At 42.3% G+C, this 25,787-nt stretch overlaps 2 protein-coding genes across 2 annotated transcripts; both read right to left on the reverse strand.

Annotated features, from left to right (window-relative positions):
- Window positions 1-471: 471 nt before the first annotated feature.
- On the reverse strand, window positions 472-4,270 carry LOC144074497 (peptidyl-prolyl cis-trans isomerase-like). The gene is made up of 4 exons (XM_077600963.1): window positions 4,101-4,270; window positions 2,013-2,132; window positions 1,773-1,945; window positions 472-825 (listed from the first exon to the last, which is right to left on the reverse strand). Exons 1-4 carry the CDS (start codon window positions 4,167-4,169, stop codon window positions 693-695), a joined length of 495 nt encoding a protein of 164 aa, XP_077457089.1. The 5' UTR covers window positions 4,170-4,270; the 3' UTR covers window positions 472-692.
- Window positions 4,271-5,559: 1,289 nt separating this feature from the next.
- LOC144074164 (2-oxoglutarate dehydrogenase complex component E1-like) lies at window positions 5,560-25,404 on the reverse strand. Its single transcript, XM_077600407.1, has 23 exons — window positions 25,260-25,404; window positions 23,346-23,754; window positions 21,594-21,770; window positions 18,877-18,979; window positions 17,595-17,633; window positions 15,023-15,138; window positions 13,780-13,934; window positions 13,542-13,688; window positions 13,283-13,373; window positions 13,012-13,191; window positions 12,604-12,732; window positions 11,522-11,854; window positions 11,332-11,434; window positions 11,132-11,260; window positions 10,714-10,864; window positions 9,652-9,779; window positions 8,581-8,759; window positions 8,145-8,216; window positions 7,903-8,028; window positions 7,751-7,823; window positions 6,860-7,023; window positions 6,532-6,686; window positions 5,560-6,298 (listed from the first exon to the last, which is right to left on the reverse strand). The coding sequence occupies exons 2-23, from the start codon at window positions 23,583-23,585 to the stop codon at window positions 6,178-6,180; spliced, it is 3,111 nt and encodes a 1,036-aa protein (XP_077456533.1). The 5' UTR covers window positions 23,586-23,754; window positions 25,260-25,404; the 3' UTR covers window positions 5,560-6,177.
- Between the last annotated feature and the right edge of the window lie 383 nt (window positions 25,405-25,787).

Consider the following 25,787-nt stretch of genomic DNA (forward strand, 5'->3'; position numbering starts at 1 on the left):
AAAACGTTGAAAATTGTCTTGATCTACTAATATATTGAAGTTTTATGACTAGTGGCATCTGCTGTTTTGCTTTTGTGCACAATGAAAACAAAATTCAGATACCAATTAAAAGTTACACCAGCTTTCTGTATCCGTTTTAAAATAAGACTTTTATTTGCAAAAAAACAACTACAAACGTGTTTTAAAGTAATTTGAGCATACGTGGTAAACAATTATTATCATTAGATGCTGGTCTAGTATTGGTCAGCATCACTCAAATCCTCAGACTAAAATGCCTCTCACAATGCATCTAACCATCGGTGTTTATTGTTCACACAGTTGAGAATCTCATGTGTTTATTCAAACTTTAATTCCTTAACTATAAAAATAATTCCTCTTGACTGCGATAGACGATTTGTCCTTATGACCCTAACCCTTGAACGCCTTCAAATGTAGCGCACCGTTAAACAAAGACAAAATTCGGAGGCAACGTTGAATCATCAGGGCTATCTTTTTATTTTGTCAAAGAAAAGAAAACCGTTTTGAAGAAGGTTAATGCAAATCAAACTCTTCAAGGCAAAGTCACAAGTTTGGAATCGTTACAAAAACTAACCCAAAATGAGGAAATAAGCTGTTCCACTATTAGCTGGAATGTGGAATGAATGATGGGGATGGGGTTTCCAACGAGACACGTCGGAGGGCCTGGGACGCTCTCAGATCTGGCCGCAGTTGCTGATGGTGATTTTGCCATTAGTCTTCCCGCTCTGGGAGCCCCTGGCCTCCATGGCTCTGACCACGTCAAGGCCCGACACCACAGAGCCAAAAACCACGTGTTTTTTGTCCAACCTGAGGACACCAAATAAATACTTGTTTTTTTCTTAAAATAGTACCTCTACTTACAAATGTTTCAGCATACAAAATACAGTTGTATGAAAAAGTTTGGGAACCCCCTGATTATTTTCAACTTTCCTTTAATCATTTCAATCTCAGTTGGGCTGGTATTTAAGCTTAGCTGTCGGACTTGACTTGTTTTGGCTGAGTTTTGAAATTTGCGCAGTATACAAAAGGTGTGCGCCCGTGATTGGGAGTCAAGCATAAAAAGTAAACAATGACACACCCAAAGACATTCCTCTTGTAGGACGTTTTGCTTAGTTTCCCATACCAGCTACCACAACTCCCCCCTTATTATCTTTTGACAATATCAATGTACTTTTAGAATATATTGTACCTGGGTGGCCCTCCCTCCCCTTTATTCAAAATTAAATTTCATCATGACCAGCCCCATTTCCGATCATGTTATCAGGTCATGGGCGGCCCGGCGGGCGAGTGGTTAGCGCATTGGCCTCACAGTGGGGGACCCAGGTTCAAATCCAGGTCGGGCCACCTGTGTGGCGTTCGCATGTTCTCCCCGGGCCTACATGGGTTTTCTCCAGGTACTCCAGTTTCCTCCCACATTCCAAAGACATGCATGGTAGGCTGACTGGACACTCTAAATTGCCCCTAGGTATGAGTGTGAGCGCGAATGCTTGTTTGTCTGCTTGTCCCCTGCGATTGGCTGGCCACCAATTCAGGGTTTCCCCCGCCTCTGGCCTGAAGTCAGCTGGGATAGGCTCCAGCACCCCCCACGACCCTAGTGCAGTTCAGAAAATGAGATGGTCTGGTCATTAACATCTCTACTCTTTCATATTACGTTAAGTGTATGCCTCAAACTCTAGAGATCAGCAGATACATTTCCCCCCCACAACGAAGTCCTTAAATGGCCAGGAAAAACACCCCAACATCAGGTTTCTCACCAGCTGGTCACAGCAGTGCAGATGAAGAACTGCGACCCATTGGTGTTGGGTCCAGCATTGGCCATGGACAAGGTGCCAGGCGCCGTGTGCTTCAGGGTGAAGTTCTCATCGGCGAACTTGTTTCCGTAGATGGACTTGCCACCAGTTCCGTTGTGGTTGGTGAAGTCGCCACCCTGCACAAGACAAGCGCAATGCCGGTGTGATTGCCACCAAGGATCGCTCGCTTGCTGACTCACTCACCTGGCACATGAATCCAGGGATGATACGGTGGAAGGTGCTGCCCTTGTAGCCAAAGCCCTTCTCACCAGTGCAAAGGGCCCGGAAATTTTCAGCCGTCTTGGGAACCACGTCATCGCGCAGCTTTATATAAACAGAAAATAGATCAAATTTATTTTTTGCCCTAGACTCAGGACAGATCAAAATGGATCTTTGGAAAGCCAATCACAAACAGCCAGGATTTAATGACAATGAAACATCCATTAGTATTACAATACTCAGGTTTTTTTTATTATTATATATTTTTTTAAAGAGTTAAATAAAGAGAATTTGGCCACACACTTCCTTTGTTTCAAAAAAGGGTTTAATTATAGTGGATTCTGAACATTCTCAGCCTCACCTCAGTCAATTGTATTTATTTTTCTCAAACATACGTTTAGTACATAATATTCATGACTATGTACTTGAAATTTGATCTGACAACTTGACTTTTGACATAATTTGGACAAAATCCTCATTGGCCAATGTGGCATTATCAAAGCAGCCTCATATTTTATACACAATAGTTGTAATCAACAGATAAAAAAATACATTAGTACTAATCTTTTTTTTTTTTTTTTTTTTTTTTTAAATCACTTTGACAAGTCTCCATTATCAAAATCACCAATATGAGAACTACACTGATGTTGAAGTTAGCAGTGGTGGCTCAGCTTCAAAACAATTTGGCCTGCATACAACCACTTTTCTTTGAAGATACTTCTAAAACAGGGGTGGTGAAACCATGGCTCTGGAGCCATATGTGGCTCTTTTGACACTCGCTTACGGGCCACCACTAGCCTGTGAGGTAAAATATGCAAACCGCCGAGTCCAAGCACATCAATAGGAGCGTCACGTCGGTACTGTGGAGTTGACAATACATTTTTTAGCCTTTTTAATCAATTTTTTCCATAACCATCTCCTGCATGCATACTCCCAACTGAAACCCTGATAAGCAACAGCGTAACATTACCCAAAGAATTCAGAGATTTTGTACTTTAAAAAGGGCATGCATTTTCGTGTATTTCTATTTTTAGATTCTGGGTGTGGCACTCAGGAAACATTTGAAAATATGAATTGTTTATGGCTCTCAGTCAGAAAGGTTCCCAACCCATGTTAGAAACCACACCACAAAAAGTTAAGGGGTGTGGATTCGAAGGTGAAGCCTAAAATGGCGTTTTCTCAAATGCCAATAGGAACAGGACGCACTACCAGTACTCTCATTAGGCCGAATAGGCTTTTTTTTTTAAACGTACCTAAATGAGTTAATCATTTTTTTAAAGACTTGGCATTCGGTCAAGACGTTTAAGACCTGCATTACACAAAACATACTTTACTTAATAAACGTTCTTTGTGATTCGGCAACGTGGGTAAGAGGTGCAGCGCACCCTCCTCGCCCACTCTCATTTGGTTCCCTCCCACCCCCCTCCCTTTTCCGGCCGCTGCAGAGTGGAAGTTTCCAGAAGGAACAAGTGTCGCAGTCCCGCCAAACGTCGCAAAGGAGCCACCATTGGTCCAAGTCACGAGTCATAAAGCAAATAGGACAACGAGTTTCTAGGCTAAACGTTTGACTTTATAATTCGTCTCAAGATAATGCCCACCATGCAATGAACGCCTGCACGCTAACGTAAATCCCCGTGCCCGGTTAGCATTAGCTGCCTCGACGCGAGAGCGGGAACGTGACTCAAATGTGTAAAGTCCCCCTTAAGAGTGAGTCTACGTCATAGGGTATAGATGGCCGCCACATTGAATGTGGAAATCAGTCATTAGTAGTTCACTTAAATGTGGCAAAAAACACTCAAACGTATTTACAAATGAAAATATTAAACACGTACCCTTAAAGATGAAGACTACGATAAAAACACGTTAAACTGTGCGCTTCCGTAATAGATACAAATGGGATTAAGTAGAACGCCAAATAAAAAAAATGTTTTTTTCGATAATTGGAGCTTTGCAGGTCCTAAACGTGAGACTAACGACATACTGCCGGGATGCTGACCGCGAGGCTGGCCTTCCGCGTGCGACCAAAAACTCAGGAGCTTTCACAAAGGAAGCGCATGCCACGACTTTATTTACCTCCATCACCACACGGCCAAGAGACGAGCCGTCGCAGGCGACGTCGAAGAAGACTTTTGGTAGCGACATGTCTGCTGCTTGACTTCAAATAAGAAGAAAAGGCTTATTGGGCAGTGACGGGTGCACGACAACGAACGGAAAAAGATGGCCGACCGTCGATTAACTTTATATGAAACGTCAATGGGCGGTTACACTTTGACTCACCCAATGGTGAGCGACGAAAAAAATGACTGACGTAAGCGTTTGCCAATTAGAAGGCAGACATCAAACGCTCATTTTTTACTGCTTTCAGAATGGCCAAGCGCACTTTTAACTGTGCGTTTGGTTTCGTAACAAAGCAAGCCGACTGAGAGGAGTTTATCCGACGCTTTACTGCGTGTATTTTGCTCCCCTCGCAGCAAACGGCAAGTCTCGTGTTAAACGCATTGCGCACCACGCGTGATTGATAGAATGCGAAACGAATTGCGAACAGCCGGGTTTGCGGAAACGTCATGTCCCGCAGTTTTAGCGCGCTCCGACATGAAAAATGCGCGCTCACGCCGGTAGGGCGCGGTCATCTGCATTCTGCACTAAGAAAAAACCTAAGGGCGTAAAGGGCAAAGCCCCCCTCCCCACAACCCCTAACACACGCAAACTTGTGTCGGCATAACTTCATATTTATGACGTGTTTGTTATACGGTGGCAGCGCCAAACAGTGAACGGGCAAAATTATTTTTAAAAATAAAACATTTTGGGTTTTTACATAAGTCACTCAGTTAGTGTAGAGTTTCAGGGGGAGGGGTTGTTTGATGGAAAAAGACAAATGCGTGGTGTCAGATTTTGACCCGTCATGTACAATGTAGGGCTCATTTTAGCTTCTTGCACGGTTGGGTGTTTAATTATATTTTCAATATAACCATCTGCTCTATATTCTAAAAGCCTTTCCCATCTTTTCTCCCAAATACATCACTTTAGGGCGGCCCGGTAGTTCAGTGGTTAACGCATCTGCCTCACAGTGGGTTCAAATCCAGGTTGGTCCACCTGTGTGGAGTTTGCATGTTCTCCTCAAGCCTGCATGGGTTTTCTCCAGGTACTCCAGCTTCCTCCCACATTCCAAAGACATGAGTGGTAGGCTGGTTGGACAATCTAAATTGCCCCTAGGTATGAGTGTGAGCATGAATGGTTGTTTGTCTCCGTGTGCCCTGTGATTGGCTCTGGCTTGCAGTCAGCTGGGATAGGCCCCAGCACCCCAAACGACCCAATGAGGATAAAGCGGTTCAGAAAATGAGATGAAATAAATCACTCAAAACATCTCCCTTGCCGTTGGAGTCACAAAGCTTGTCATCTTAGCAACCGTAACTAGGGGGTGGAGCTTTTGTTTAGGTAACTGAGGTGAAAGCAAGGAAAATAATGAATTGAAACAACAAAATGACACCATGAAGGGAAACAAGAAACCTTTAAATAAATTCTTAAGACATGGTGTACTTCAAGGTAATTTTATTGAATGAAGCAAAAGATGAACTTTGCAGCTCCCCTCTAATAAAATAAATACATGATTTTCTTTGAGTGGGTTTATATCAAAGCTCAACTCTCCTTTGGCACTGATGCTCCCCACAAAAGCGATCCTGCCCGACAACGAGTGAAAACAATGCAGGGCAGAAAGTCACTCCAGCTGGCTCCTTTGCAGTCTTTGATCGAACCAAACTCATTTTGGTTTCTTTTTGTGCGACTGCGAAAAGCCCAAAACTCGTTCGTAAAAGCATGAAAAAGAAACTGTGACGGAGATGAAGTTTTTCACACTTTTACAAGGAGAATAAGCGGGAAAAACAGACCGAGAAACTGTTCTAAAATCAGTAAAAACGGCACCGAAATTAGCATTTTCACTGACAGCCTGTAGGAGGCGCTGCTGGGAATAATCTGTCATACGATGAATGTGACTGCTAGCAGGCAAACTCTGAAAAGAAAAGAAAACGTGTTTGGAGTTTTGCTATTAGGTGTGTGTGTGCGTGTGTATATCTGAACATGATGGGGTTTGGGTGATGGTCAAAAGGTTAAGGGTTCGTTCCATCTGCTGCAGGACCAGAAGTCATCTGGAAGTCTACTGTTGGTCTTTGAAGGCGTCCAGACCGAAGGCGTCGTCCAGAAAACGTCGGAGTTCCAGAAGGTGAGTGTTCTTGTTGCCCGTGGCCGGCGCGGCTGCGGGATCGCGACCCGCGTACCTGAGATCGTAGATTGATTTGGTGAGAAACAGGCCAATGAGATAATGGGGTGAGAAAGAGGTTTAGGAGAAAAAAAAGAGGAAGCGAGAGAGTGGGGAAGCAAGAAGAGAAGGAAAAGGAGAAAAGGGCCAAACGCATGGGGAGGAGAGAGAAAGGGAAGCGAGAGTGAAAAGGGGAAGGAGCAAAAGTAAGCAGTTTGGGAGTTGTTTTTGTGGGGCATGCTCAGCGCTCACCAGACGGGTTTGGCCCGCTCGATGGTGGTTCTGATACGAGGCTTGACATAGTCGTAGTAGCCTTGGTTCTTATGCTCCTCCTGACACCAAACCAGGTCGGCGTTGGAGAAGCGCGCCGACTCCGCCTTCACTTGGTCGAACGGGAACGGAGACAGCTGCGTGAAGCAGACACATAGAAAGAACTCAGTTTGACATCAACACTTTACAAATATAACTCAAGACCACATTTTGAACCCCCCCCCCCCCCTCTCAAGAGTCGCAGTCTTAACGGCGAGCCCTTCCAACGTGGCGTATGACGATTTCTGTCTATAATAGCACGCCGGCGTACCTGCTCAATGCGCGCAATGGCGACCGTTGCGTCCATTTCCCGGTTCTTCCTCTCCTTGGTGAGCTCGTAGTAGACTTTCCCAGTGCAGAAGATTAATCTCTTGACCTCCTCGGGACGTTCAGACGCAATGCCGCCTTCGGGGATCAACCTTTGAAACTCAGTGCCTATACGTGGGGAGGAACAAAGCATCGACTCCTTTTAATGTTCATAACTTGGAAGTTCTAATAATTACATGTTATAATAACCTTCATACTTATGTAGTTATATATGTATGTATGAAACAAATGAATAGTAAGTGAATGTGTTTATTTATATGTATTATTTCCATACCTGTCAATCTCGGCCAATTGCTCCCCTTATTAATGATTGCAATTCCCCTTATTAGGTGATAATAAACCGTACAAATGCAACGCAGCACATATTTATTCACATAGGGTGCACTTATGTCTAAAATTTGGTGCCCAATCAGTCGATGCGCTTTTTATATGCACAAAATTCAAGATTCTATAGATGTTGCTGTATGACGCTGACCTCGTGACTGTCTGGTTACATTGCTTGCTGACACGCTATATTTATATAGCTAAAACACGGATATGTGAAAGTGGAATGCATGTGCGCATCTCATGGTTAAAGCATGACAATACTATTAGCAGTTGGCGATGACGTTTTCGTCTGCTGCCAGTGAGCGAGACGTTCCGGATTAAAGCCGAAATGTGTAAAACCAGATCGGTTTTACTTAAACAATAAAATAAAAAAAATCCCGTTCAAAAGTTCGTTATACGGCGTACACAATTTGAAATGATTAAAAAACGTATAAAATACGGGGAAAAAGTATAAGTTAACGGGTATGTATTTTAACGTGTGTGTACTGTGAACAGAGCGAGAGCAAACCTGGCAGCATCTCATCAAAACTAGACCTGGCCTCCGGGTGGCGCAGCAGCGATTTGGGCGTGAACACGATCAGCTGAGGACGGAAAAAGGATACGACATCATCACCTTTTGCTCATCCTCTGCATGAATCTGTGTGTGCGTGCAAGTCTGACCGGTTTCCTGAAGGGCAGCAGGATTTGTCGCCGTATCACGTGGAAATAGTTCCCAGGATTGGAGCAGTTGACAACAATCCAGTTGCAGTCATACAATTGACGCACGGCAAAATCGTCGGTCAACATCTGAGAAGACCCCATTGGTCAGTGTACAGGGGGAAGACAAAGAAATACGGACACCGTTACACATCCACTGTACATTGAGACAATCACACACGTCGACATATGTAAGAAGGTCTTACCGGCATGACGTCAGGGTCGTCATTGCACATCTGCAAGAACCTCTCTGGGCGAGCTGAAGAATGTTCTGGACCCTGACAAGGTGTCACAACAGAGACAGGCGATTTCACAAGCTGCAGCTCAATTGTGGATCTTCTAATTGCCAAAATAATATACAAGAAGAACTTTGTGCTGATGCGACCGTATTCATCATTCAATACATATTTCTTGCTTGCGTATATCATTGTATCCAATCATGCGGAGAAAATTTAGCTTTTGTGACAAATACTGTTAAGCGATTGAACTCATTACTGATTAAATTACAAGTCCTATAATTGATTAGATCATTATTTTTTAATGATTTATTTACATGGTTGGGTGCATGAAAACCTAACCATAATTGAATTGAATGCTTTTATTGTCATTATATAAGTATAATGAGATTTAACCCTTACTCACCATGCCCTCCATGCCATGCGGCAACAAGAGCACGATTCCATTCTGCCGGACCCACTTGGCCTGGCCCGGACAAATGAACTGGTCGATGATGCACTGCGCCGTGTTGTGGAAATCGCCAAATTGCGCCTCCCACAGGATCAGTGCATTGGGACTGGCCATGGCAAAACCCAGTTCGAAGCCTGAACATGAGTGCCCACAATTCACAGAGAGGACAGTGCCACAGTTGGTAGTATCATGATTAGACAATTTCATTATCATACAATACAATAGATGATTTGAACAGCAATATGATATTTGCCAATTTTTATACAATTGTAACGACCCTCCCCTGAATGTAGTGGCTCTTCACCAGCAGGCAAAGTTAAGGAGTTAAGGAAAGGTCACCTGCCGGGAGTGACCTGAACCGGTGACAGTCTCAAAAATGAAAATGACTGCACTAATATAATTTAATATATAAAAAGGGAATTTGACAATCAAACCTGGCTGTTTAAAAAAAACAACAACTGTTATTTCACCTAAAACAAGGCACCTGGGAACATTCCCTTTTTTCACCAATTCTGGTGACATCACAACCAGAATCGATTATCATGTCTATCTTTCTAGTGCTGAACTAGCTAGTACATGTTGACAGAATTGACAGTTACAAGAAAATGAGGATTACTGTCCAAAATATGGTCTGCTATTACTTTTACGTCACTTATAGCATTTCGAAACACATTTAAGTGGCCTGGAACTCACACTAATATTTCTCACTACTACTTTTTGCAGGTAAACTTGTGGTAGTTGTGTTCCTTTGTCGCTATTTGAGAATACTTTTGCTGGCATATAGGAAAAAAAATCATTGACTTGACATACCTCTTATTAATATGAGTCTGTTTTTAAATTATTGTAGTAGGCTATTTAAAAATATGAAGTTATCAAGGTTATGCGTTGTGATGGATTTCAATTTAATGGTGCTGAACCAATTGATGCGGGAAACCTGTCTTATTACTTTCGTAGTGGAGCAGAATGGCCTGATAAAAGCTCAAATAAAATCAAATTAAGAACTTTGGAAGTTTAAGTGGGACTGACCAAGGACGCCGTACTCTGAAAGGGAGCTGTTGCATACGGTGTAGGGTGCCTGGTCCGGAGCCACATGGTTCATGGGGATGCAAATCCTCTTGTCGACATTCTGATCATGGAGAACATGATGCCGGTGGCTGAAAAAACACATGCACATCTGTGGTTACTACACACTATGGGTGGAACAGGTGAAATCATTATTGAGCGACGGATCGACTCATTTATCAGAACAGCGAAAAAGCAAAAAAAGGAAACGTTATTTCGTTTGAAGTATCCAAAGCAGATTCCAAAAATGTTGCGACATTATTCATTATAGGCCTGAACGATGTCTTGTTTATCCCACGACATTGCGATGCGCACATTTGTAATACCTATTATAGGATTGTAATACTTTTATTATAAGAGGGCATTGTTTGTGAAACATATCTGCCTCTATAAATGAGCGCTTCAAGCTCTCTGCTGACAACTTCTTAAGGCTGCCTTGTCTAACATAAACAAGCAGTGATAGCTACTCGTTTAGTGATACATTGATCTTGGACACCTCAAACGTGTGCTGAAATTATATGTTAAATTCGGCACCCTTTGGAGTTTATGGGACAGGAGATGTTTCAGTTGCCCCCTTTCCAACTTGGTAACCGAGCTGGTGACTGAGGGGACACGTTTATAGAAGTAGGAATACCGTCCGATTCTTGTCTAATACAGACCTGAGAGTTGAATTGTCTTGGGCCTTCTTTATCGGAGCTTTTTTTTCTTAAGATGTGCCTAATGTTTTCTGTAGGGAAACGATCTGGACTGCAGGCTGAACATTCTAATACCTGCTTCCTTTTTCCTTTCAGGATTCTGACGTTAAACTCAGAAGTACAAGAGAGTTCACCTTGATGGAAGAGGAGGTAGCCTCCCTTCCCCTCGGGGGGACAGTTCCTGACTGTCATTTGTGCTTATGCACCAAACAGCAATTCAGAGTAAAGCAGCTGCTAGCTGGTATGGTAAAGTGACTTACATTCAATCATATTCATTTCCTAAAACTTTGTGGCACCTCTATTATAAATCTGTACTGTCCTGATAACCAACCTGAAAGTCCCTCGCTCCACATCCTGTCCTGACAAACGCACGTGGATGCCTTCCTTCAGCAGCGAGCCAAAAGCCATGTACTCCCCTAGAGCCCAGTCCACTGTCCTCTTGCGAACCATTTCTGCACGACTCTTCAGGATACGACTAAGACCTAATCACCACACACACACACACACCATCTTAGATAGACAGATTGGGATTTGGACAGATCGAACGATGTAATGAAAGAAGTTAGTCATGTATAACTATAGTTAGATCAGAGATAGAGGCCGATAAAGAAAGAACGAAAAACATCAATAAATTGATCGAGACACTGTAGACCTGAAGAGCTCTAGATCTAAATACAGTAGATGGACAAAAGGTTAGTGAGGCAAATGAAATACGGTGACATAGTGGAAACAGCTGGCTTAGTTGTGACCTCCATGGATGGTGAAGTCCTCCACTGGGACGGAGGAGGCCACTTGTCCAATGTGGTTGAGGTCTTCCTCGGTTAGTCCAGTTGAGGGACAGCTCATGGACTTTGGCTGTCCGTCCAGAGTGAAGAAACCTACACAAACACACACGCTCTTGATCCAAACAAAGGAGAGGACCTGAGTGCTTTGTCCCCGGATACTGTACCAGGCCATGGAGAGTCCAGCCAATGCTTAATGTGAAGGATCTTCTCATCCTTGGAGCGAGCATAGGCTTCCTCGCAGATCCTGTCATACTTGGCGATCTCTTCCTGCACACACACACACACACACACACACATACTTCAGGTTGATGCTCTCGACAGGATACTGATGCGAGGAACTTCCGTGTTGGCTACCTCATACTCCTGCCGGCTGACGACTCCGTCAGCGATGAGCTTCTCGGCGTACTTGAGGAGGACGGGCTTTTGCTTTTTGATCTGCTTGTACATGAGTGGCTGAGTAAACATGGGCTCATCCATCTCGTTGTGGCCCATGCGTCTGTAGCAAACTAGGTCCACCACTACGTCCTTATGGAAGGTGTTCCGCCACTCGGCCGCCACTTTGCACACATAGATGACTGCCTCTGGGTCGTCGGCATTCACGTGGAAAATGGGCGCATTGACCACGCGCGCCACATCTGTCGGGTATGGTGAAGAGCGAGCCATACGGGGGTCCGTGGTGAAGCCGATCTATGCAATGGCAGGGTGAGGAAAGGACAGTTTACTAATGATTTAAAAATAGAATTCAGTTAATGTCCAAGTGTGGTATTCGTACTCTTTTTGGTGTGCCAAAAAACGACCGTATTTTTCAGTCTATGAACCGCTCCATAGTATGAACCGTACAAGCCTAAAGATGCATAATGATAGGGGGGAAAAACCTTGGGAAATATAATTTGAAAAGCCCAACCACAAGAACAGACATTTTACTTCAAAACGCAAGTTAAAACGATGTGTCAATTGGGGACTGATTATGGAGACATGGACCTTTATTTTCACAGATTGCTCATAATGCATCCACAGCACAACACCAAGAAACCAGTAACAGTATTGCAAACAAATTATCAACCGTATCCCAATGTTACGGGACAAGTCTGGTCATTTCAGCAAATTAGGAAGTATTTAGCTGACCACTAAGCAGAATTTTGGTAGAAAACAGTTTGGGTCACAATGTACATGAACACTGGTTTACCACACGTATTTTTGTTACTCATGGTTCTTAAAGTACTTGGAAGTCTTTTGTAAGGTGTTTGTTAGCAAAGGTTCGACCTATCGCGTTCTTGTATCATTTCATAACCACAGATTAATGTACAATTGGTTGGCAACCAGTTCAGAGTGTACCCCGCTCAAGCACCCTCGCAGCCCACGTAAGGAAGGATAAGCAGTTCTAAAGATGAATAAATGATTAAAGTCCAGTTTCCAGTTTGTGTGGAGGTGCTTACCTGATTGTTGACTACCACGTGCACGGTGCCATGCGTAGTGTAAGAAGGCAGGTCAGACAGATGGAATGTCTCGTAGACAATTCCCTGACCAGCGAACGCTGCGTCTCCGTGGATGAGGATGGACATCACCTATAAGCAGACCATGAGGCATATGGGTTCAAGTGTGACTCCAGTCAAAACTGTACGTTCCCCTTTTATTCTCTCTCCTTTATACTTCCACATACAAGTTGTATTGGGATTGGGATGTGATAAAGGTCTACATTTTTTGAAATTTACAAAAAAAAAACAGTGCATCTATTTGGACGTGTGTTGTTATTCAGAGATATTGTATAACAATAGGTTTTGGTTAAAAAAAATCCTTAATAGGTGGGCCTTAAGGGAATCTGGTTGGCCTTAACCACAACTCACCCGGTTTCCATCATTGTCCCCACAGTAGAATTGCTCTGCCTTGGTCTTCCCCTGCACTACCGGGTCAGCTGCTTCCAGGTGTGACGGGTTGGCTACCAGGGACAACGTGATGTTGCGGTCAGTCACGCGGTTGATCCTACGATGGTACATGCCCAGGTGGTACTTTACGTCACCAGAACCCTAAGGATTAAACCCAGGCAATGTAAAAAAAAACAAGAAAAGGCATCAAAAAACCAAGAAGGGGGTGAAAAAAAATCCAACATCTCAGTACCTCGTCTGCCGCCTCCAGTTTGGAATCAAACTGACAAAAGAGCTGTTCCAGTTCTTTACGGATCACATTGGCCAAAACATTAAGACGACCCCTGACAAATACAACACCAGTCGACGGTCAAAAAGTGCATGTGTAATTAGGACACACCATTGTGGGTGAACTTGATAGGACAGACTGGGGTATAGTGGCACATTATGAGAGACAGTAGAAAACACTAGTAGACACAAATCCACGATAAAATTGTGTATGTTTGTGTTACCTGTGGGGCATGCCCATGATAACGTACTCCACCCCGGTTCCAGACGACATGTCGATGATGGTCTTCAGCGCCGGAATGAGAGACTCGCATCCCTCCAAGCCAAATCGCTTCTCAGCTGACCACTTCTTCTGCAGGAACTCCTCAAACCTGCAGTGCCAATCACACACACACAAAAGGCCATTTGCATTTGGTCACGTTTATCCAGTGTTGCTATTTTAAGATGTGTTGGCGGAGCTACCTAGTAGATCGGACCATGCGGGCCAGCAAAGTCCTCTTCTCTTCCAGGGTGAATTGCATCACGCCCGGTGTCTCAAACTTCTGACGGATCCATTGACACTGTTCCAAGTCATTGATGAACATGAACTCCACGCCAATGTGCTGACAATACGCCATCTGCACACAGGGAGTACCATGTTTTAAAACGTCCTTTAAAGTTTGAAAATGAAACGCCCTTCTGAGTTGTCAAATGATAGCTGTGGATGAAAGCTTTACTTTAGGCGAAGACGCCGCGGTGCCAATTTGCAACGATTTTGATGTGGATTGGCCTTGTGCTCTGATGGCGACAGTAATGTGTGTACATGTGTGTGTATATACATTTCAACAACACGGTTATTTATTAATTTACTTATATATTTATTAATTAATTAATCTATATATTTATTAATTAATTTATCTATATATTTATAGATGTAATAATTAATTTATCTATATATTTATATATGTGATAAATAATTTATCTATATATTTATACATGTATTAATTTATTTATATATTTATTAATTAATCAAATCAAAAGCCTTTGTCATCATACACAGCTGCGTATAACGAAATTGGTGGTGCTACTCCACAAAGTGCGTTATAAAACATAAATAAGTAATATAAAAATATAACTATATACTAGTAATTTATCTATATATTTATTTATCAACTTATTTATTACCTATTTATTTATGTCTAAAATGTATTTTCCTGTGTCTGTATTCCCACCCTCTTGCTCCTGTGACAATGAAATTTCCCGAATACGGGATGAATAAAGTTATCTAATCTAATCTAAAAAAAAAAAAAAGGAGCCTAGACACAAGCTTTTGATTTCGGCCTCCCAAGGAGAATGATTCGTTTACGGGAGTTGGTCCATTTGATAGTGGCTTAACCAATCGACGTATAGATTCCGATTGTTGAATTGTTATACTCCTATTTTTATATTCTAAACAAAGTGAAAACTTGGATATTGAAACTAGATTTTAGAGGATTCACGTTAATGAGAATGAATCAGTATGCCTAGCCAGACGAAAGGCACGATAGAATAGCTTGGAAAAAGGACTTATGGGTATTTTCAATACATTATCTTGCAAACTCAGTAAAGAGACAAAAAAAGGTCATTAAAAAAAACGTATTTAAAAACATTAACGGAAGGGGACCTTACATAACACTTGACATCTCCACTGAGCTGCCTTTCACACAACAACTGCATGTATACATACCTCCAGTCGTCGTATGATCTCCTTCAGAGGAAGTGCACTCTCGGAACCGCCGATGAAGGTAGTGGTGGGAAGCCTGAAGACCTTCTCTAGGTCTGACTCGTCCAGACCATAGAAGCCTATGTCCCGGAATGCAACGAGAGACAGTGTTGAGTGAGGACAGTGAGGAGACTGGCAAAATCGGGACTTGGTCGGGATGAGTGAAGGATCAAAACATGGAGAGGTGCTTCCAATTTGTCTTACCAAAGTATTTTCTCAATGTTACCACTTCCTTCAATCATCAACCCCCACTTTGACCACTCAATGACGATGACACCATTATCATCGTCATCTCTTGTCGCATATTCGTGTGGCCGCTACTCACACATCATCAACACATGCAGACAGATCGTCACCATTTTCAAATGAGGACGCCATTAAAACAAGTCCGGTCTCCAACGCAACAGAAAACATCAGAAGACTTGACTACATACATGACAATAATGACAAAGGGCTTGAAAATTAGGCAATCCCAGAGGCACAGTTAGATTGAGAGATGGATGTCAAAGAACAGTAAAGAAAACCATTAGGAGGAGTTCAGGTGGCAATCAAATGTGACAAAGCGGTTAGGTGGAAGGATAATGGCAGCGAGGATACAGATGCGGCAGGTAGCCGTTGACAGTTGAGGAAGTGAAAACGTGAAACTTCGTTCAGGGGGATGCTGTGTAGCAGGGCGTAACGAGCACAAGGAAAAATAGGTGCAGTTCAGGTGGCATTACGTTGAGGTAAATGGACAAAATTGAAATAAATATAAAGGCAATTTCATTGGTAGTTGACATTAGAGCAGAGTTTAGGTGACGTTAGTGTATCAGGTGGATCTATTTGCGTTAAGCGTTCCGATGCAATGCATTCAGTGTCATCTACATTTTGGGATACAGTAATTCCTCACCATTTCGCGGTTCAACTTTCGCGACTTCACTACATCACAGATTTTTTTCTGGGGAATTAAAAAAATATTATTTTATTTTTTTAAGTTCATAAAAAGGTGAAAATCCACACTGAAACTCGTAAGCGGAAGCAACTCCCCTGCCTTCCGCTTGCTATGAGGACTCAGCACTGAAGAAAATTATTATTATTATTATTATTTTTAAATAGGGATGACCCTATTTCACGGCTTTTCGATTATCGCGGCCATGTCTGGTCCACTTTAACCGTGATATTTGAGGGATTACTGTATATGGTGGTGGAATTTAGATGAGATTAAATGTAGGTAAAGTCAACATATTTTGGGGGAGAGGTTAGATGGAGGCATTTGGAGACATGCTAGAGATAGAAAGGTCACAAATTAATGTCATTTGTCGAAAAGTTATTTAGGCGTTGAGTAGCCGTTCAGTGGCAATCAGGCGACAGGATGAGAGGAAGACTTCCAAGTTACTTTTGGATTTATTTCACTCTTGATGGTCCTGACAAGTTCCTGCCCCAAACAACAACCCAGGGCCTGTCAAAAAATCGGGATGCCAGAATGGTTTGGAAGAAGGGGGGCGGGCGTTCCTGCACGCATCATGTGATCAACAGCCAATATAGAAAGCAGTAATGCAGCTCAGCCTCCATTCGGCTTACCATGATTGTGGACTCCCATCAACTCCTGCTGGGATCTGACAAGTTCTGAATGGGACATATATCTATTCTCTCCTGAACCATCACACAACTGCATCAGCGTCTTACCTTCAATCTCACTTTGACACCTGGACAATCACGAGATGCACACCCAGCAATAGTATCTAGAAGCTAACCAGGCTAACTACACACATGGCAGAACACAACAAAAAAAGTAGCCCCCTTTAACATATTTGGAACTGATTAAATGTGCACCATATGAAGTGGTTAGTAAGTGCCAGGTCATTAAATATTTGGAAGTGAACACAAGTTTCATCTTATTTGAGACTAGACACCATGGTTTTCAAATGAAACAAGATATGCTTTGAATGAGGACTTTCATATGAGGATATTTACATATAAATCCAGTGATTTGATACGAAATAATTTTGAAGCAAAAAAATATATATATCTATTTCAGGTTTTTTTTCCCCCTCTGAAAAGCGTGAGATCAAAACAACCTGCGTTCAACTGTAGAAAAGAGAAATAATTTTTCCCTGAATGAAAAGAAAAATCTGGTAGTATTTATGTTTCCCTAGTCATAAAACTGAATATATTGTGGGATTTAAAAAACAGTTAAAAGTCTCAAAAATCTCACAAGCTGATGTTTTTTTTCTTCAGGAACGAGCTAGTAGTCGTGCGTCAAAAAACGTATCCCACATTTGCGAACAGTTGTCATTCCTCTACCATATTTTGATTTGAATACAGAAAGCCTCAACTGATAGTTAAAAGTCTGCAAATAGCAAATCATCTCAATTGAAACCCACGGTGTTTGCATCGGTTCTCTAAGACGACAGTTGTGTCCATGTCCCCATATTCAGGGACCATGTTTGTGTACTGTCTATGAATGACTTCCAACACCTATGGAAAAGGGAGATGTTTGTCCGCAGCGCACACACAAACTGGCAACTCTGAGCTACACTAAATACGCTTTTCGTACCTCCAACCGTGAGGAGATTCAGCCGATCCTTGACCGCATCTGGACGGAAGTCGGGGGGGGGAAAGACAGCACCACAGGGAGGAAACATCCGGAGAAGTTAATGACCTACCACCCGCTTCAACACCTCAACCAACAGCCACTAGCATAGCAGATAGCTCACAAATGCTGCGACACCATTGCTGTTGTCTCCCAGGTTGAACTCCATGCCAAAATCACTGGCAGAGGGGGTGGGTTGAGACTACTTCCTGGTAGCTGTCAGCGAAAGCGCTAAGCAAGACTAAAGCTAATTAGTGGTTAGTAGCGCTAGGCAACACATTGCAGGATAACAACTGACCACGAACTAGCAAGTAATGGTTCTCAAACTGGGTTCCCCAGAGGCTGATGACCCAGAAGTACAGGGTCCAAATGGTTATCAAAAAGTGGATAATTACATTATTATTGAAGCAATTAGGAGCACATATACGAACGATTGTGACATTTGGAAGCACTTTTGATAACTCGGAGGAGGCGTTGGTTGTCAATGTAAAACAGCTCTCGTTGCTAGCATCCTTAACCAGATGGTTTGTTTAGTGGTAGTGGCTTGTAACTGTTTTTAGCGGACAGTATATGGTTATTTTTCCGCAGACTCCTCTATCCTCAGTTGTTTTGTAGTCAGATGGGGCAGCTTGTTGCAAGTGCCCGCGTAACTTTCATGAGGATAAGTGGTACGGAAAGGGGATGAATAGTTTGAGGGGCAAAAGTTCAAAACGTTAACTACAGTGTCATTGTTTTGCGTGATCTTTTTCTTTCACAAAAAAATATTTGGTGTTAGGATTGGGTTATTCTGGAACCCAAAAAGTTTGAGAACACCCAAATTAGAAGAAACTAGGACAACAGAGGATGATTATCAGGAAGAAACAAGATTCCAAAGCCGGAATTCTCATGAGGGCTAGCATTCTGGACACGCGGCTGCAAACCATAACGTGGAAGTCTAGGGACTTTCAGCTAAAAACCACTGCCTGAGAGCACCAACAAAATGTCCTACTCTCTAAAATCACTTCTAGGACCTTCAAACACCTGCTGGCTCCAAACCACTTGATTTAATCACTCCGGATGTTCGTTTGTAATCCTTAAAAGCGTATGGGCGACATTAGGAGAGGTCCTCCTGGTGGTCAAGACACTTGTGGAAGCAATGGAACGGCAAAAGGCAGGTTGGGAGCAGGGGTTCAAGGGTTTCGGAAGGAAGGGGGCTGCCAAGCGAGGCAGAGCAGCAAGAGTCTGGAGAGCCGTTCAGGTTCCTCACCCAGCTTGTCGGAGGATGTGATAATGTCAGTGGGCACGCACGAGTCCAGATCGGCGTCCATGATGCCAAGCGGGTCCAGCTGAGCCACCTGGTGACCGCGAATCTACAGGGGAACGAGTACAGAGCCCACCCGGGACAGGAAGAGGAGGAATGGAGGATGGAGGACAGTGAAGTCAGGTGAAGCAAACACATGGACAAGCAGGAGAAGGAAAACCAATTGGGGAGTTGAGAGGGAACACACCAGGAGAGCAACCAAACACAAAGAAGAGGAAGAAGAAAGGATAGAGGAGGGCGGGTGGGACGGACGCAACATTAAAACAAGCACAAAACACATTTTTTTTTGCTCACCAACATCCTGGAAGCCACTATTGACCGGAGCGTCATCAAAATTCACACAGCTGATGCCCAGAGGGTCCAAGTTTGCATTGTGGTGACCCATCACCTACATACACAAATGCACACGCACACACAATAGTTACACGAGAACCTCCAAAGTCCAACACCCCCACTGGGTGTATCGTTTCAATAAATTTGGGTAATGAAAGTGTAGTGTAACAGTGACTCGATTGGGCGAGCGACAAAATTTCCACCTTAAGGGTATTGTCTAATCTTAATGTTGGATTGTTGAAGATGAGACGTTTTGCTCGTCTGTATTTTTCAAAAGTTACACCCAATGTTCACCCATGGTCATCGCGGCATGAAACAGAACCACGACCCGACTGGGTCTGAAAGGGACCAAGACATGAAGATCTACCAGGAATTGGACTTGGAAGGTGCTGGTGTATCAGCAGGACTTCACATGCGAGTGCTTGCGTGCCTGTAATTGAAATGTGCCACAGTGAATTGTGTAAAAGAGTTTTCCGAGGAAGAGCACATGGCCGAGAGCAGTGGTAAGCCAATCAGGAACGTATTGCGTAACGTTTGACGCGTGATGTCAAGACCTTTGTGACGTTATCACTGCTGATGAATCCTTTTAGATAGGATTGGGCAAAGTAGGGCCTAAGTTTTCTCCGCATTAACTTTTACTTAAAAAAATCTATTTTTGTGCATTCAGTGTTCATTTAGCATTTTTTTCCACATCGCATACTGTCTTGTGGTACTACAAGATTTAACAGTACCAATAATTAGAGAATGATTTTACTTTTTTTCTCCAAACATGGCAAGAGTTTTGTAGTACCATCGAGTGGTGTTGTCCTTCTTTAAAAAACAACAACAGAGCCGCATTGTACAAGAAAACAGAAAGTAATGTGAATGCAGTCGTTGCCAAACTTTAAAAATAAAAGATGTAGCAAGTACTGCTTCATGATTTATTGGGCCTTTATTATGAAGATATTTAGCTCGTTTGTTGTGGCGGCATGCTTGAATTTCAACACTGATGGGAAAATATTCAAAATATTTCTTGATATTGTGCACGTACATGACTCACAAAGTATATTATACTGGTTGACCTTGAAACTTTGCATAATGAGCCTGAAATGTTGTACTAATTTCTTGTTGTGTTTCAAGGACTAGGCAATATTCAGACCAAAGTATTGCACATTTGTGACCAATTTTATTCCCAGGGGGCACAGTACTAGATTTAGACTGAAATTTTGAAGCTTCAACCAAATACAACTAACTATGTTTTTATAAATAAATATGTCCGTGTTATCTATATATAAAGTGAGCCAAAGATTCCCAACAATAGAGAGTGCATAGTGACTTCACATTGTAAAAAAAAAAAAAAAAAAAAGTCTTGATTTTTTTATTTTTTTTAGTATCGATATTTTAAATTTAAAAAAAAACACGCTACAACTTTTTTGACAAATTGATGCTGAACTCACATGGAAATGCCTTAATCTTTAGAGGGCAAGTGACAATTTACTAATACTTTATTTGAATACCTTTTATGATAGTGTCATAAGTCTATAATCGTGACTTGACTTCTGTCATAAATGAATGTTTATGACAAATGCCATTGAGTATCATAACCCTCAACTTTGCTACAAAAAGTGACATCAATTACCGGATGACACTTAATGACATCGGTCACCGGCATAAGCATTCATTCATATTCATGATAGATGCCATGTCATGATTAAGAGTAGTAGTTTCGCGGTGTCACATTAGTCAAAGCAAAATTTTGGGAAATTTAAGACCCGTTAGTTGAAATTCAACACCCTTTAAGAAACCTTAGGAAGATGTCTAAATTTAAGACTTTTAAAACTTTTTAAGACCCTGTGGGAATCCTGTACATAGTCTGAAGCGACTCCCCCTTCAATGAGGCCATGAAGCCTCCAAAACTACTTAGCTAATTAGAGAGCACCCTGGAGTAGAAGACAAGTATCTGGAATATTTTGAAAGAAAAAGTGATACATTGAGAGGATGAAATCTGGTGGCTAATTGTATTGGTAGTTTTTGTAAGAGATTAATTAATACATGAACAAAAAAATGTCATCAAATTCTTGTTTTGGCTACATCCCTATATTGCACTCTATTTATCCACCATACCTTAAAAGGCCACTGTGGTGCAAAAAAATCAAACAAAAAGTTATAACTGTGCATATTGTCACAAACACTTCACCATTTTCTTATCAAAATCATAAGAGTACTTTAAGAATCGTAAACTGACTTCAAGTGCGTTTGAAGGTAAAAAATAGCATTGAACCACATTAATAAGAACAGTTATTGATACTGATGCGGTTCAGTAAGTCAGCAAAGAGAGACTTTGTATGTACCTGATAGGCACGTATGAGGGACTGAACGGCCAGGTGGTCCTCCACCAGCTTTTCCACGTTGGGCTGGGATCCAACCAGGGAGGAGAGCTCAGGGGGAGCGGTCAGGCCCAGAGGGGACTGGTAGGCTGCACCAGGCGGTGCGCCAGCGTTAGCGTTGCGGAAAAACACATCCCATGACTTGTTGTGAAAAAGAAGAGAAACAGAGCGGGATGTCACAAAACCTTTTGTGTTATAATCACCACTTTTCCAAGGCGTTTTTCCTGCTAGCGGTTAGTATTGATTTATCATGACATTCAGCATCAAACCAGAACGAGATAGAATTCCATTTCCCATATTTTTACATGGGGAGAAGTGTCTTAAAATGTCACTAACTTGGTGTTTCTAATCCCACGCTCTAACAGATCAAGTGAGTCATCTGTGGAAAGTTACCATAGTAGCGGGCAGGAACAAAATGTCTTCAGCTTACATTAAAGTATCAAAAAGAATTTGCATTTTAATATAAATGCTAAAAACACAAGGTGCCATTGTTATTGAAATTGCAAAGTACTGGTAGCGGTACCATAATGTTTTTTGCGCATATAAATGAGTTTGTTACCGGCTTTAAAAATTGATTTTGAATAAATAGAAGAAAAATGCAACAAGTCATGAAATCAACTCTTTCTTAAATGGTGCATGCCAAAAAGAGAGTGGTCTTGCTCTGTTTGCATGCTGTGTATACTGTGGGAAGATGTTAAAGGTGCTCTGAACTATTACAACAGACTTTAAAATGATATCAGACTATATGTTTGACACCAATCTATCAAAAAACAGAAAAGGCTCAATAATGATCATAGACCCCTTTTTAGTCTTCCTTTCTTAGCTGCTGAGGCCCTCCCCAATGAGCTATCTCTAAACAGAAGATGTCACATAGATTGAGCTGCAGGTTTTATCACAAAAACTGCAGAATACAAAGCCTATTTATTTGATAAATGATTTCATTTTGTTCAGCTGCTTTAACACGGAAAACGGAAATCTGAGTGTCTGGTTAGGATGAAGAGTTTTAATGTGCCACATGGGAGTTTGGTATACCTCAAATTGTGGTTGTTTACCTAATATTGTTTATTAGGAGACCGCTTTGGGAGGAATAACATCAAAATAACAATATGTTTCTAATGCACACGCAACCTATTGTACGTATGTCGTGTTGATATCATGCTCTGACTGTTTTTACCTGGGGGACACATTGTGGAGGGAGGAAGAGCACACAATAGGAAAGTTGGACCCTTCGACCACCCATAAGCATAGCCATTAACCAGCAGGAAAGTGCAGCGTATGATTTAAAATAAGGGAGCTTTGGCAGGACATAATGGAGTGTAATGTATGTGATGTAGTATTAAAAGTGATGCGGGAAAGATTGGCGACAGGCAGACACCTGTCTCAGTCTTTGCTTTATGGGTATAATTACAGTCAAAATGTTGGTCATTTTTGTACTTTAACATTAGTTCCTTGATTTTCATAAGTTTAAGAAAGTAGCGATTTGAATGCTCTGATAACATACATGGTCATTTATACTATAGTTGTTGTCTGTCCCTTTAAATTACTGCGGCATTACATTTGTATCCTTGAAATTGTAAACGCTATACGTGTTGTAGTGTCACATCGGCAGTTTGGTGGGTCATGTGACCGCGGCTACCATTATAGGATGGTGGCAGAGGTCACGAATGCCATCATGGCGAGAACATGACACTGATGTTGCTCCACACTGCGACTCACCTTGTGAACACTCTTGGGGTTTTCCAGCCAAGCAAAATACATCTCCTCCACGTAGTTGGAACTAGTACCATTCAAAAAAGGTTCTGAGGCCACCGGTGCTGTGTAGCACCTGATTGGCCAGAAAGTTCTTGTGCCCGATGGGCCTGTGGCTGTGATTGGCCGCGGCGGGCCAGCAGTCTTAGCCGCCTGCGAGGCGGTGAGCGGACGCAAACGCGCCGCACAAGTCCTTAATCGATGCATTATTAGTGTAGTCCTTCTTAAGCTGGCTCGCACGTGGCGGCTACAGCGTTAACAGTGAGGATGATGATGATGATGTCGCTCAAATCCCCCCGAAAATGTGAGGTGTCCTCAAGTCACAACAATGATGGTGAACAACAACCTTCCACTTGTGTCTTCCTCTAATCAGATCCTGACAGGGAAAGGAAAGTTTTAGAATGTTAAAAATGTTGGTTTCTCTAGGTAACTTCATCATAATATACAAAACAACCAAATGTTGACAAGTGGGCCGCTATTGGCAGCGAGTTAGCATGCCCAAAATGACACGGGACATATACTAGAAAATGTAAACTGGATGCTACGACAATTAGTAACCACAGACCAATATCAGATTTTACATTCCTGGGAATAATCATTTAAAGTGTTGTTTTGGAGAAGATTGTATGTTAACCCTTTTATGATACAAAAAAATCGTTTTAACTCATTTCATGCTGGATTGCGCCCACACCTAAGCATCAAAATCCTGATATTCGGAACAAAGTCGCAGGCAAAAAAATGTATTCTGGCATTACTGGATTCTCAGTACCGAATTCGACAAGTTTAATTATGGTAACATTAGAGCGTTCTTAGTTGTAACTAATTTGGGATGCATCTAATGTGTGTAATGGATACACAGATGGTTCAGATTGGATGAAGATACCATTTAAAAAAAAATAATAAAATAATAGCAAAAAATAACGTGATGTCAAAAGCAAAACTAAGACCTTTGTTCAACCAGATTGCTCATCATGTTCCAATTATAGGCGTCTCCGGTGACCGGAACCACAAGAAGTGTTCATTTTAGTTGTTGATTGTGAAAATCTGTGAAAATAAAATAGTTTTCATATGTGGCATAACAGCAAAAGGCCTCTTTGAAATTCCAACTAAAATCCATTTGAGCTTGAATCTCAAATCAGCTTGTTGAGAACGAATTTCCTCCTTTGCTTCCCCAAGACGGAAAATAAGTTGGTTTATTTGAAGAACAACTCCGAGGAAGAAGTTTTTGACCTTGTTCGTTCGGCTACCATTACCAGCCCGCCCACCGCTAATTTGTCCCTTCCTGATTGGTCGCCGGGTCAGAAACCCACCTAAAAATAAATTGGCTCATTTTCTATTGAACGCGACGACTGTCAATCATCGCGTCCTCACCCAAATCGTCCATCACGACCAGCCCTCTCATCTCCTCCCGAAAACAATGTTCAACACCACGCAGCAAGAGTAACACAAACTCAACAACAAAACGATTAAAATCGTCACATGGAGTCATTTAAGCGGCTCCGGGAGTTGCATTTCCGTTAAATGCCTACATATAAATATCCCACTCAAGCCTAACTTTTGACTTTGAGCTTCCATGCGTTGAAGTACGGTGCCTACATTGCGTTCGACTAAAATGTTCCAAATACGGAAAACAACATTACGTCTCCACTTTAACAGTCCCAACCGTGAGCATTTATCGCGTGAATACTCACGTTTTCGGGCCGTGTCAAGGTTATTACCCCGTGAAGCGCTAGCGTATGCGGCTAACAAGCTAACAGGTTTCGCATTTCCTCAAATACCACAAAACAGCGGAATTTACTCGGGTTGGAAAATGACGCCGCGCAATTCAACTGGGAATCAGCGGGTGTCTGGAAAAGGATTTCGGTGGGGCGGCTTACTGACCTCCAGAAACGCGGACGAGCGGCTCGCCTGTCTGCCGGCTTCCCGGACGCCCTTCGACTCTCCCGGCACATGAATGACAGCTCTAGCAGGCGCCCGCGGAAGGCTGGAAGTCAGGCCCATAAATATGACATATTTAAAGCTAGCTGTCTGGCGCCCGTTGTGACCAAGAGACGACGGGCAATGCCCATTGTCGGCCATTTTGCCTCGGTGCCCTCAATAACTGGTTTGGGGTGTGTACTTTGAAAATCTCAAATTCAATTTTCAAAATAGCTTTTTTTCAGTGAGAAAATTTATATCCACTTTTAAAATGTCTTGGTTTGTCACCACTTTATAATAAAGTATTCAAATTCATTTAACCTCCTCTGTGGTAGAGCCAGCCGTAAGTCTCCCGACACAAGATGGCCGCCATTTCCTTAGGTCGTGTGGTCTGTCTTTGTATTAGATAGCTATGGTCAATTCAAGAAAGGAAGTGACGCAAAAAGACATAAGGACATCATAAAAAACTTTTTTTTAAGAGAAAACGGGAAA

The sequence above is a fragment of the Stigmatopora argus genome, chromosome 5 (assembly GCF_051989625.1).
Source record: "Stigmatopora argus isolate UIUO_Sarg chromosome 5, RoL_Sarg_1.0, whole genome shotgun sequence".
In the NCBI taxonomy this organism is placed as follows: domain Eukaryota; kingdom Metazoa; phylum Chordata; class Actinopteri; order Syngnathiformes; family Syngnathidae; genus Stigmatopora; species Stigmatopora argus.